We start from the raw sequence: 13,378 nt of genomic DNA, 5'->3' as shown, positions 1-13,378 counted from the left end.
CATTTCAAGCTGATCCAGGATTTGTATTGTATGCGATTGAGGACTCCTGAGTTCATGCAAGACGGATCAAACCCGGGAAACATGGGGAGATAGAGGGTTTTACGGTGCGTAGCACAGAATTATTTTCAGTTTAACACACAGCGGCAACCGAACAAAAAAGTATTTGATCTTGCCGGCAGCTAACTTGCTATTGTAATTAGCGAGATCCAGCAGTTAAGGTAGCTGGATCGTCGCTTCAGTCTGGTCAATACGGACAAGGTTAGCTTGTTACGTTTAGTGCTTCCTTTGGAAAAGATAATTCAAAATATTTTGGGGTTGGTTATAAGTACGTGTTACTTTGAAACTGAAGTGTTTGCATATAAAGAAAACATTTATGTACGTAGTTAGCTAACCAACGGGATATCTCTGACTGTCAGGTGCGAATGGTGTATAACAAAATGCACTTATCATTAATTTGAACAATCTGAATTTTAGTACAATAAAAGTAGATCCACAAAGTGGCGGATATTGGTTTTAATAAATGTTCGATAAATAGCTGTAGCACGGGACCGGAAATTGGCGGGTAAACTATTTCCTTAATCACGTTTAAAGGTAAGTTTTTGTTTTTTCCCACTAATAAGCTATATTTTTGATTTTGTAGATGCCTGTGTAGAAGGAGAGTGAGCAATTCCCCAGTTTTCAGTTGTTAGGTTGAAGATTACTATTTATGAAAATAGTCATACAGAGACCCACATGAAAAAGACACATGGACAGCCATCACCCTTAGAAAGAGCAAGACCGCACCTAATCCCGTAGGTTGAAAGTCAGTTTATAGTGATTTCACGTTATTAATCCACTTTCTCAAGTCGTCGCAGGTTCAACTCGTTTGCCTTACTCACTTTTGTTTTGCGCTCTAGCATCGTAGAACCCAGTCCAGTATTATCAGGGTAATGACAGTTATTGATGTTTTTTTTTCCTCTAGCCTAGTTTTTATAAAGCCAAAAGCAGCCTCAGGATCTGGCGAGGCACTGCAATTTAAAGTTCTGGCCACATAGATTATGACCCAGTACCAGCCGCAGACGCTGATCAACCTCTCCAGCTTCTCCAGCACCGTGAAAGCCGACCCCAGCTCCACCCCTCCCCTCTCCACCAGCATGGCCAACAGCACCACTGCTGCCCCGAGCAAGGTGCTGGGGACCCCCGGTCCTGCCGGGAGGCTGAGCCCCGAGGGCACACAGGTATGCTGCCTCAAGCTGTACTGATCCTTTGGTATGTAGATGTTACATCTTACCCATCATGTTTCTCTTCAGGCTGTCACCATAAAAATGTGAACAGAGTATGCAACTGTGGATGCTGACAACCAGTTCTGGAAGGGCTGAAAAAGCCCAGTTAAGAGAGAATGTGTCTGTGTTTACGCTTCTTCTGTTTCATGGGTCAGGCGTGTGCCTGTTTTTTGAGTATCTGCTTCTTCTTTAACAGTCTGTTCTCCTAAATAAGTTTTTTAATGTAAAGGTTGTTTTGGCCGTTTTGGTTTTCCCAAAGTGCAGTATGTGTGAAAGACACTCAGCTTAGTTTGCCTGCCAAATAGTTCCTGCACAGAAGCAGGACACCCTGTTGCTCAAAAAACAGACACAATTAGCTGAAGATTTCTGTGTGCATCCCCATCATCATGATGACAGATCTTAATTCCCCTTGTAGTATTCTGCCTTGCAGAGGTAATCGTTTCAGCTGTCCAATGCTGACAATGGCTCGTCAGAAAAGAAGACTAAAGACAGATGAATGGGAGCATTTTTAACCTCTAACCCCACTGCTGCGTTCTAGCAAGTCATGACATTTCTGCCCTACCCACAGGTGCTCAGCAAGAAGAAGCTGCAGGACCTGGTAAGGGAAATCGACCCAAACGAACAGCTGGATGAGGACGTTGAAGAGGTGCCGCCCGTTACCAGTTTGCCTTTAGGGGTCGCTGTTTCTCATGCCGCTATTCTACTCATATTCAAACATGTTTTGATCAGCTTGTAATTTCCTTTGAGAAGTCCATATATTTTTGTGAATTCTTAAATATGCTTAATAGAAATTAAGAAATATTTTTAGAGTTTAACTTTTAATAGTCAAATATACAGTGAGCCAAATTGTTACTATGAGTTTGACTTCTTTGGAAAAATGGTTTGTATGACTGAACAAGAAATGCACAAGATTATTTAGAGAGCTCTGAAACTGAAAAATAGTTACTTGTCCTGTTTGTCCAGTCTTTTTCATTATTTATAGAATTTAATCTGGTGATGGGGCTGAATTTCAAACCTTTGGTTGGTTTGTGAGTCATGCTGGTTTTAGCTGGATTCCTGTTTTTTTTTTTTCCCTTAAGACATATCATGTGACCGAATCTGTCTCCGGTCACTTCTGTTTCAGATGCTGCTGCAAATCGCCGACGACTTCATAGAGAGCGTGGTGACTGCCGCGTGCCAGCTGGCACGCCACCGCAAGTCCAACACCCTGGAGGTGAAGGACGTCCAGCTGCACCTGGGTGAGTGCAGGGAGCCGGCCTGGGCTCACCTGGCATCACTGTGCCATGTGTGGACCTGCCAGGCATTGAGGATTGTGCCTTACAAACGTCATTCTGTAGCAGGAGAACTTCTGTCTTCATGGGCATTGATTTTTTTTAACCTATCAGTGAACAGTTTACTGTTACTTTAAGAAAAGATAAAGTAGAATAAAATCCCAGCGTTTATAATATCCGTAATGTCGGGGGGGCAGTTGACCTTGGACTCCCAAAGGTTTTTTCCCTCCCTATTTGAGTGTTTGGTTCCTCTTCTCTGTTGTCATCTGGCTTTCCTCCTTTCATTTCTTTGTTTTTCTTTCTTTTTTTTTATACTTATTTTTGAAATATTCTGCATAAATGATGCTGTGATGTATCATAACACGCCTACTGATTCACTGTTGTGAAAGACACTATATAAAAGGGAATAGAATTTATAAAAGATGTCATGATCATTCACCCCGTGACTCGAGCATTTCGGAGTCATGCTCTGATATGCTTCTGGACAGTGTGGCCTGACAGTGCATTCACTCGCCATGTCAGTGTCACTCCACAGTCACTGCCGTGCTCAGGTTCTGTGTGTGTTGCCCCCCCCCCCACAGAGCGCCAGTGGAACATGTGGATCCCCGGCTTTGGTTCTGATGAGATCCGGCCCTACAAGAAGGCCTGCACTACAGAAGCCCACAAACAGGTGGGTCGTCCTGGGAGCTGCTCGTCCGTCACTGGCTGCTTCCCACGTCCAGCCCTCCACCAAAGCGTTGCACTCTAGTTATTGTCCCAAACACTCTTTGCCAGGCAGGCAGAACCACCGCCTTTGTTCTTCAGCTAGTGTTTCTAAACTATTTGGACATCTGTGTGATATTATTTAAACCCCCAAATATCTGTAGTTCATGTCAGCTTTCCCATTCTTCTTCACGTTTAGCATTAGTGATCCCCTGTCTATCACGGAAGTTGCGTTCCAGACCCATCAGCGATATGTGAAAATTCGCAATATAGAAACACCATATAAATAACCATTTTTTTAGAGTTTAAGCCTTAAAATATCCCTCCCATATGCTTTAAACACATGTAAACGTATTAAAGCACACTTTGTAAACACACATGATATGTGGATGTCGGGCTAAGGATATGAGTAACATAATATATATGTATATATTTATACACATCAGAGAACTGTGATGCGTCGGGGAAAAATCTGTGATATAGCGGGGATCACTGTACGTGAGTAATAACTGTTATAATGGTTAAAAATTGATTAGAAAAGATCAGGTCTTTCAGGTACTCGGACTCGGCGGTGTGTATGTGGTCTCTGGTTACCTGTGTAGTCACCTTTCATACAGGCTTTCTTGCTAAGGTCGATTTGTTTTTGTTTTTCCCCCCTTCAGAGGATGGCACTGATCCGTAAAACAACCAAGAAGTAGTAGCACTGGAGGAAGCTGGACGGACACACTCTGATTCTTGTACCTTTTTCCTTTATTTTTAAAATCTGGGTTTGTCTGGGTTGGGTCGCTGGCTGCAGAAGATAAGATGTTGGGAAATCCCCGAGTTATGATGTGTTTAAGGACCTGATATCATGTACATTTTTAAGACTAGGGGTGGGATGGGGGCGGGGGCGGGGGTAGGCGGGGCTGTAACCTTTCTTACCTGGTTCATTCGTACGCCATGAGTCTGAGTTCCACGTGCTTCGAGGCAGGACCCCAAGGGCTGGCCAACACTGTGCTCGAACTGTGAGGAATGCTGTCACTTTTGTTTTGTTTTTTTTTTTTAAATATATATTTTGGATAGTTTGCCAAAGTGCACCAACTGCTCCCACTGTATGTACTCGGTCACCTTTTTTTGTTTTGTTTTTTGTTTTGTTTTGATTTGGCTTTTTAACAGCATTTGGAACCAGATTCAGATGGATGTCGGTTGAAAATAATGTAGCTGAATGCCATGCGGGCTTTTCTCACCGCAGTCTGCACGTCATCCATGACATCATCTCCGTGCGTTTCGGTTCGTAGGTGTTCTCCAGTGTACCCATGGCATTGTGAGCCTGGGGTGTGTTGTCTTGAATGTCCCATTAGTTGTCTTCTGTTGCCTCGCTGCTGCCCCCAGTGGAGAGAGGCACAGTAGGGTTTATAAGTGGTGAGAAGTGTGGCTTTTAAGAAACACAGCGTGTATGATTACCATGCACTGCTGTTTCCCCTTGTTAGTTTATTGGCATCCACAGTGATTGACATCTCAGCCGCTGACAGAACCTGGCATTTCTCCCATGGCTCGTTTCCATGTTTGGGTCGCACCTTGATTTATTTGTTGAGTGTTCAGTACTGTAGGTCCATCGTTCTGTCTTTGAAGTGGGTTTCTCCAAAGCCACAGTCTGACTGCACGTTAGATTCTGCTTGACGTGGATCGTAGTTCGTCGGTGCCGTTAGCCTGCGACGGAGTCATCGGCAGCCCATTCGTGTATCCCAGAGATTTGACCATCGGGGTGGGGGGGCGGGGGGGGGAGTTGTTTGTGTGTTATCACGCTGCTTCACGATGGAATGTGTCCCCATTACGCAGTCGGCGGTTGGGTGAAATGGGCTTTTACAGCGTGGTGTGTGAAACAAGGTGCAGTTTGCTGTGCAGCGGGGGTGGGGGGGTGGATACTCATGCAAGGTGGGGGGGGTGACTGACTGTCTCAGCAGCGGGGGTCACATCTTTCAGTTTGTATGATGGTTTAAATATTCCCTGTGTTTTTCCCCTGTCAATAAAACGTGACTAATTTCCCTGTATACTGCTGTGTGTTTTTTAAAAGTGTATCATTGTCTCTCACATCTGACTGCTTTCAGATCCTCTCCTTGACTTGCGGTCTCCTGCTTAGGGGGCTGATGTAATGATTGTGACGAGTGTGTGCAGAAAGCAGAACATACCCGGTACTTTCAGCTGCTCATCCAGTAGATAGGCAGCATTGGCAATGCAGGGGATAGCCCATATGAGATGCCAGGCTATTGTAGGACAGATAAGTGGGATTCTCTCTCACTCACTCGCACACATTCTCACACACACACACATGCATGCCTCACAATTGCACGATATGACCACCCAGCAAAGAAAAACCAACAATACAACCCCTATCAAACTCCATCAAGTGCTGGTAATACTGACCAATGTGTATTAGAGGCATCCTCTGTGTCTGGAGACTAGATGTGTCAGCTCCTTGCAAATCGAATCACATACATACCCGTCACCGGTCTGCACGTGTACCAAATTGCATCCAAATTGGACCATTACTTCTGGGTGTTTAATGGTGACCTTTTTTGTCACTGTGTGTGTGATACGCAGTGCGACGTAGCCAAGTTTCTGTTTTCAGTTTCGCAATCAGCTTGAAACATGAGCTGCCATGTCACTGTGAGTCACTGAAAGTGGATCCGTTCCAGGAAATCCCCCGCTTTGTTTGGATTTCCCGCTTTCCAGTGTGTCTCTGTGGCCCCTTTGTGGCATCATGAGTTCCCAAGTGCACCACTGAACAAGGTGTTAACCCTGAAAGGCTACAGTAAAGCATCTAGCTGTGCTAAAAGTGCAACATGCATGCTGGCTCCTCACTGGTGTCTTCAAGTCAATATAACTTGTAAACTAAGTTTACTGGTGTGTCCCCAAAGCAGTGAAATATGCCGTGCGATGTGTGGGATTTAAGCATTTGTGCACTCAGTGTTAAGAAGTGAAAATGACTGCGACATCATCATGAGTTTTAAAAACTCATACCCGCTGAAGCTGAGGGGATATGTACTCAGAGCTCTGCTGTGCGTCGATGCAGCGGGAGATTAACGCTGGGTTGGTGAAGTAGTTAGTAGAGCATCAGCATAAAACCCTTTTTCAAATATAGGTCAGGGGCCTCCAGCTGCGGTCCTGAAGAGCTGCAGTCCAACAGGTTTTCTATCCTTCTTGGCTTCTGCTGAGCCACACCTGTTGTCAGGTAAATACCAGGAACAGGTGTGGCTCATCAGAAGCCAAGTAGAATTGAAAACCTACCGGATAGTAGCTCTCCAGGACTGGAGTTAGAGACCCCTGATATAGGCTTAGTTTGCTTTGCAAGACAGTTGGCTGCTACCAGCCATCCCTCAAACTGGCTGTTAGCCTTCTGGCTCGCTAGCTAGTCATGCTTTGTAATAGCAAAGTGTCCTATCTAGCAGAACCCTGGGGGGATCATGGCCGTGAGCTGTAAGTATACCGACCACCGTCACAGGTTATAGTTAGTAAAACACTGAATTCTATTTATCTCCAGGCCAACATGCATTGTTCCCGCATTATTTTAAAAAATGAAAGCCCCAGTCGTGTTAAATTACAAAAAAACATGTGTCATTATTTTGTCTTTTCGGGGGGATGTACCCCCCCCTACTTAAATTGTGCCTCCTCAGAATTTTGACTTGCATGACGCCGCTGTTACACATTATAGAATTTAGGAGTAGAATTAAGTGATCATTGTTGACACACCACATCACACAGTGCACAACAACGAAATGTGTCCTCTGCATTTAACCCGTATGTGATGTCGTGACATAGCAGGGGGCAGCTAATTCAGCGCCCGGGGAGCAGTGCTTGGGGGGGGGGGGGCGGGTACCTTCCCTAACCATTAAGCCACCACTGGTGACTGCTGACAGCTGTACACACATCTGCAGGGGCATGTGCACCAGGGGGGGCTGGTAGTGTCTGAGCCCCCGCCTCTATCACCTGAATGGTTGAAAGTGTCTCCTTTTTCTCGGGGGTGGGAGACAGAGGAGGACTCAAAGTAATGCACAGCACCAGCTCAATGAAGCATCCCACCCTTAAATCAAACTCTTTTATTACTGGCAAATTTTTACACATGACACTGCTGTGTTTGCTTTGGTGTGATGTAGCACAGGTCCCAGTGTGTGGAGAGTTTGTGGGGAGCCGCCCAGGCCAGCGTGGACCTCGGCCTGCCCTCATGCTAACAGCTACAGCTCTTCCCCGCGGAGGAGGTCTTCCTGGACTGAGATGGTTTGGTATCCAGGGCCCGGGGGGCGGAGCACTTGATGCCGTCCCAGCCCTCCCGCATCTGCACCTCCCCGCTGCGCAGGCCCTGGTACACCCTCCGCGCCAGCAGCTCGAAGGCCTCGGCCACGCGTTCGCCGGCCTTGGCGGAGGCCTCCACGTAGGGCGCGCCCAGTTTGGTGGCCAGCAGCTCGGCCTCCTGGCGGCCTACCTGCCGCAGGCCCTCCTCCTCCAGGTCGGTCTTGTTGCCCACCAGCACGAACAGCACGGTGTGCGGCTGCACTCGCTCCCGCACCTCATCGTGCCACCCCTGTATGCGATCGAAGGATGCCCTGTTGCCCAAGTCGAACACCAGCAGGCCGCCCACTGAGTTCCGGTAGTAGGAGCGTGTCACCGACCTGCGGGAGGGAGACAGCAAGTTTGGCTGTTAGTGTTTGCCGGATGGGGCTCAAGTTCACCATTTGGGCTGGGCTTGGGCTGACGTGTCAGTCCCGAGCAGAGTTCCAGCTTTTGATAGCCTTGTAAACCTTCTACTTCAGCAGCGATGAGTGTGTCTACGCTAACATTCATTGAGAAGTGATTCCCCCCAGCCTCACTGGTCCCAGTAGCATCAGCCCTATTAGTAATGAGCTTAGCCAGTCCCCCAAACCATCACCTGTCTTTTCTCCCAATAATTAACATCACGGTGAGGCTGGACACCCGCCACAGGGAACACGGAGGATCTGGACAGAACACCAAGCTTTCACAGGGAACGGACACACGGCTATAGTGGCGATTTAGCGTTACCCAAACCAAATGTCTTTGTGGGAAACACCAATACAGAGAGACAGCGAATACAGCAGAGTTTGGGCCGAGAGTGATTCTACTGAAGCGAAAGGTAAGAAGACTGGGCCGGACACTATGGCGTCATTAGTGTGTCAGTGGTTTGTCTTCCGCACACATGCATCCAGGATGACGGTGAAGCTGAGGCCTGCGCTTGCAGAGCACAGGGGACAAGGCAGGGGATACCTGGGTATCACAGGCTGGGAGGGAATCAGCGTAACAGAAAGAGACTCACACAGACGCCTGGGAACAAGCGGACTGCACGCACACACAGAGTAGGGTTTCAGCCTAATAAAGGAGGTGAAGCCTTTACACAAATAAGTCAGTCATGTTTCATCGTCACACCGACTGTCCCAGTGAGGGTCCCGGCAAATGGCAGCGGCACATCCTGAATGTAAGGCCAGTAGTGACGTTTCTTTTATATATATGGTGCGTGTGTGTGTGTGTGTTTGGGAGGGGGGGAGGGCTTTATATGTATATGTTACATTGTGGGGACCAAATAATGTGATAAAATGTTATTGTTATTTTGATGTTGTGGGGACCACCTTTTCAGTCCCCACAAGGGAAAATTAAATTTTATAAAAAAAACTGTGAGTGCAATCAACAAGCTAAGTCTTGTATTTTGTTTGGTTACTTATGGTTAAGGTTAGGGCTGGGTGGGGGTTAAGGTTGTCATTGTTGGCATTATGGTTTTTCCTATAGAAATGAATGGAGAGTCATCACAAATAGATAAATACAAACGTGTATGTGTGTGTGTGTGTGTGTGTGTGCGTGTCTGTAAGGCTGATACATCAACTTTACTGAAAAGCCATTAATGTAGCATAAACAGTATAATAACACCTTTTGTTATAACTGCAGAAACCTCTGACTCGTTCATTAACGTAACCGTTACCTATAGTAACTAGAGGAGCTATTTACAGATTTAATGCACCTTTATGGGTTTACCTGCTAGAACAGGAGGACCTGGGACACCTTGAGATGCTTTGGGTCATAATTATGTTTGCATACACGGGTTCTTTATGAATATGAACATGTATACAGTACTGTGCGAAACGTTTGAAGCTATTTATGTGTGTAGTAAGTATATCTTTGTTGTGGAAAACAAACAACTTAAAATGTATCCAAATGAAGAGCAGCGACAATAAAAATAAAAGCAAGCATTTCTTCTGTTCTCCAGAAAGTCCAGAAACCTTGTTGGACGGCTATAAGAACATCGCTTCAGCTCCCAAACCTCTCCTCGGGGGCCATGCATGTAATGGGCTGAGCAAGTGACCTACTGAGCTCAGATCAAATACACCTCATTGCACGTTCCTGTTAAAGTTCAGCTCGGACCCACTTCATTAGCTAAACCATTCAATGAGGTATTGATGAGCCAAACATGGTATTCTAGTGCTCAAGTCAACAAATACATATATGGGACAGTTACTGCAAATACTGGGGTGACTTTAGGAGAGGATCTGAAATGACTAAGCTGACATACTTTACGAAGATGAAAAATCATCGTTTTAAACCAACATGAGGATCATTTAAATAATTTTCTGCGGCAGCCTTAAACTATTTGTGTGCGTTTGAGAGACACGGTGGGCACAGTGAGTAACTGGTGTTGCAGAGGTGAGCGACACAAGTCCAGAGAGTACAAATCCAGACTAAGATTTTGTTTCAAACCAAGCAGTTGAGTATAAAGAGTCACAGTCACAGAGGACTCGCAGTTGAGTATAAAGAGTCACAGTCACAGAGGACTCTACTAGTTGGTTGAAAAAAAATCTTGGTCTGGACTTTTACTTGGTCTGGTGGTGTGTACATCATAGGTGTGCTCCTTGGCCCTGATTCTAGCAGCCTGTCATGGTGGACCTGCGGGGGCCAAAGCTGTCTAAACACCCTGGATTCGTACAGCACCACCCCCTACTGGTTGGTAGCCCTCCACATGAACCAGCAACATGCCACTCAGGTGACGTGGGTGTAACATAATTCCCAAACATGTCGGGGGTGCTGTGGGCCCTTTTGGCTGCCGTGTGTCACCGTGGCCTTAATCAGATCAGCTGACCTTGGATCTGTACAGAGGCAAACACACACGTTGCCGCAAGACTGAAATCTCTCTAATTAAATTATGTGATGATGCACAGACAATAGCATTTTCATAATACGGTAGTCAAATTTCTGTGATTTACGGGCAGTAAAACCCTCTCTGGATTTTACACAGCTGGCCCTCTCGAGGACATGGGGGATGTGACAGTGAACGTGATGGAACCAGAGGTACCTCATCGTTTCACAGGTTTGCCTTAGAAAATGGGAACCTTGGGACCGTTCCTGAATTATCTTTTGTTCTACCTCTTCTGGTTTTTGTATAATTTCCATAAACAGTTGCTGTTGCTCTGAGGACAGTCCCTGGTCTGTGGAGATATTTGCATTTTAAGACCTTTCTAGAATACCTTGATAGTTTTGCACATAACACCTATGCATTTGAGTTTTAATCTCTCTTTTTATGTTTACTCAGTTTGAAGTTTGGTGGAGTCCTGGAGCTTAAGTGCTTCTGCTCAGTGTCCGGGTGCCAAATGAGATCACGTACCCTGGAAGCACCCCCCCCCCCCAAACCTCACAAAATTCCCCCTAGCTTGTAATGAGTTTAATTACATTGTCATTTCAGGGAAATGCCCTCGGGTGAACTTCGTATCTCCTCAGATCCAGCCTCAGCTCAGATGCACCTCTGCCCAAACCTTCATGTATCACCCACTGTGAGCTGATTGTTGTGACCTCTAGCTGTGGCGGCTCTCTCCCTCAGTGAGAAAAAGCCCCTGACCCTTACATGCGATGTCTGACGGCCACTTGGGCTCTCAAAGCAAAAGCTTGTGGGAGCTTTACTTATATAAAAATGTTCTGAGGGCAGAAGAAAAAAAATTATTGGTTCAGAGAGACAACCAATTAGATTGTAGAGGAGGTGGGTCCAAGCAATCAGAGGAGGCGGGTCCATGACACCTGATTCGTTGGTCCCACATCCTCTAGTTTCTTGGACCCACCTCCTCTACAATCTAATTGGTTGTCTCTCTGAACCAATCATTTTTGTCGGCATTTTTATGTATGTAAAACTCCCATGAGCAGAGCAGAAGGCCAACAGTGCCGCCTGCTGAACAGGAATGATCAGCTATTCAGAGGGATGTTCTCATGTGATGGATTCAAAAACGAAAGGCTGCAGTCTGCCTTGAAGTTAGTCGTATCGTTATCCTAAATGTTATCCTATTATTCACCTGAAACAGAAATTCAAGGCTACAGGACTAATTAACAGACACATTGTTAAGGAGTTAAAGGTTAGTTAGTGGTCAGGAGGTTAAAGGGCAACACCGCAGACCAGTGTTTCTCAAACCAGTCCACCAGGACCCCCAGACTCCCAGCGAAATGGGAGAGAGCAAAAACGTGGGCTGCCTGGGGGTCCGCAAGGACTGGTTGGAGAAACACTGTCGTATACTTTCCTGTTGGGTTAATGATGGCCGTTGGTGATGACAGTGTGTGACTTACCTCTCAGCGGAGTACAGCACCCTGCTATGGTAAAGTGTGCAAAAGCCACCACCTCACCTGAAGCGCTCCTGTCCGGCCGTGTCCCAGAACTGCAGCTTGATCGTCACGCCCGGCTCGACCTCCAGGAAGTGCACATAGAAGTCCACCCCGACTGTCTGGTTAATGCTCTCCAGGAACTGGTCCTCTGTGTAGCGCTTGATCAGCGAGGATTTGCCCACCGTGGAATCCCCCAGCATGATGATCCGGAACTGGTACTGCCACAGCGTGAGATCCATGGCGCCAGCTGACCGCGGGTGGGCAGAGGGGAACGCTTCGGAGGCTGGTGGGAAGGGTGTGGAGTCCTTCTGCTGGCAGGGGGTTCCTCTGGGCAGGCAGGGCAGAAGGAGCGATGCTGTCTAGGAAGGCAAGTGTCAGGAGGGCATCACATGGCCGGTGTCACAAGTCGATGTGCGTCTGTCTCTCAGGCGGTTTCTGCCTGTGCAGCCTCTTTTCCTGGGAGCCACGCTGCCGTCGGCTCGACCCAGCCCCCAGACCGTGGGCCGCTCGCAGAGTCCCTCTTCTTTAAGGAAATGAGAAGGCAGGAAGAAGCGGCGGAGGAAGAGCTGGTGGTGGGACCCGCGGCGTGTGTGGCAGGCGCGATAGTGCACTGCTCTCCCAGGGCAAACACGCCACGCAGACAAGACAACCTGTTGATTCTCAGGCAAGGGAGTGATATAGTGAGGCAGAGAGAAAGTGGCAGGGTGGTGTCTCTACAGACAGGGTTGGCGGGGGGGGGGGGAGGAGGGAGAGAGAGAGGGAGGGCGGAGCTGCAAATCACCCAGGGGAGTGCAAGTTCTCTGTACCATATCGAGACAGGTTCTGCTTTTCCTGTTGGGAGCTGCTCACTGCAAGTCTCGTCCAGTACAAGAATGAGAGAGGGCGGGAGAGCGGGGAGTTGGGGGGGGGGACTGTCCAGGAAGGGCTGTTCCTGGTCACAGAACTATGCAATAATAGCTCAGCCAAACCCAGAAAAACAGGCTCAAGTACAAAGACTTCAAGCACAAAAACTCATGCTATGCATTGCTTTAATATTCTATTATATTATAGATATTTCTATTGCGTATGTTTCGAGGAGGTTGCATGACGCAGGTACAAGACAACCTGATTTAATTTATTTGCTGCCCTACTATGCATTGTTTACTCCACCTTCATATAACATTATGAGAACCGTGGGATTTGGTGGCCAGTCTGAAAATCCTGTTTAGCGCTACCAGAAGATGAGGATATTCCGCTTATGGTTGATCTGAGGGGTTATGGTCGGTGCAGGGGGGGCTGTTTTTTTTTTTTCTAGGGATTTCCAACCTCCTAATTTTTAGTTCATCAGCCAACACACACACACACACACACACACACCACTGGTTGCATTTTCCATTTGTAATTAGCGTAGGACACCAAAGGAGCTTAGTGTTCAGGACCACGTTATGTGACATTATGTTGTCCCATCAGTCCCACATTGTCACCCCACTTCCCTTTGGATTAAAAACCCGCCAGTGATGGATGCAGCCACACTTATTTCAGCTCGAA

The 13,378-nt window shown here is 47.0% G+C and overlaps 2 protein-coding genes across 3 annotated transcripts; one reads left to right on the top strand and one right to left on the bottom strand.

The window, feature by feature from the left end:
- Nucleotides 1–5,265, top strand: taf12 (TAF12 RNA polymerase II, TATA box binding protein (TBP)-associated factor). 2 transcript variants are annotated; one of them, XM_023807554.2, is made up of 7 exons: nucleotides 14–104; nucleotides 536–591; nucleotides 962–1,217; nucleotides 1,831–1,908; nucleotides 2,386–2,500; nucleotides 3,115–3,203; nucleotides 3,898–5,265. In XM_023807554.2, the coding sequence occupies exons 3-7, from the start codon at nucleotides 1,038–1,040 to the stop codon at nucleotides 3,931–3,933; spliced, it is 498 nt and encodes a 165-aa protein (XP_023663322.1). In that variant the 5' UTR covers nucleotides 14–104; nucleotides 536–591; nucleotides 962–1,037; the 3' UTR covers nucleotides 3,934–5,265. The 2 variants fall into 2 exon arrangements, with proteins under 2 accessions (XP_023663321.1, XP_023663322.1); XM_023807553.2 differs by lacking the exon at nucleotides 536–591 and having other exon boundaries at nucleotides 1–104.
- Nucleotides 5,266–7,296: 2,031 nt separating this feature from the next.
- Nucleotides 7,297–12,565, bottom strand: rab42b (RAB42, member RAS oncogene family). The gene is made up of 2 exons (XM_023807573.2): nucleotides 11,873–12,565; nucleotides 7,297–7,881 (listed from the first exon to the last, which is right to left on the bottom strand). The coding sequence occupies exons 1-2, from the start codon at nucleotides 12,088–12,090 to the stop codon at nucleotides 7,440–7,442; spliced, it is 660 nt and encodes a 219-aa protein (XP_023663341.1). The 5' UTR covers nucleotides 12,091–12,565; the 3' UTR covers nucleotides 7,297–7,439.
- Nucleotides 12,566–13,378: the final 813 nt, after the last annotated feature.

This window comes from Paramormyrops kingsleyae, chromosome 9 (assembly GCF_048594095.1).
Source record: "Paramormyrops kingsleyae isolate MSU_618 chromosome 9, PKINGS_0.4, whole genome shotgun sequence".
NCBI lineage: Eukaryota > Metazoa > Chordata > Actinopteri > Osteoglossiformes > Mormyridae > Paramormyrops > Paramormyrops kingsleyae.
Note: the sequence above shows the minus strand (reverse complement) of the source record. Positions and strands in the feature narration are given on the sequence as shown.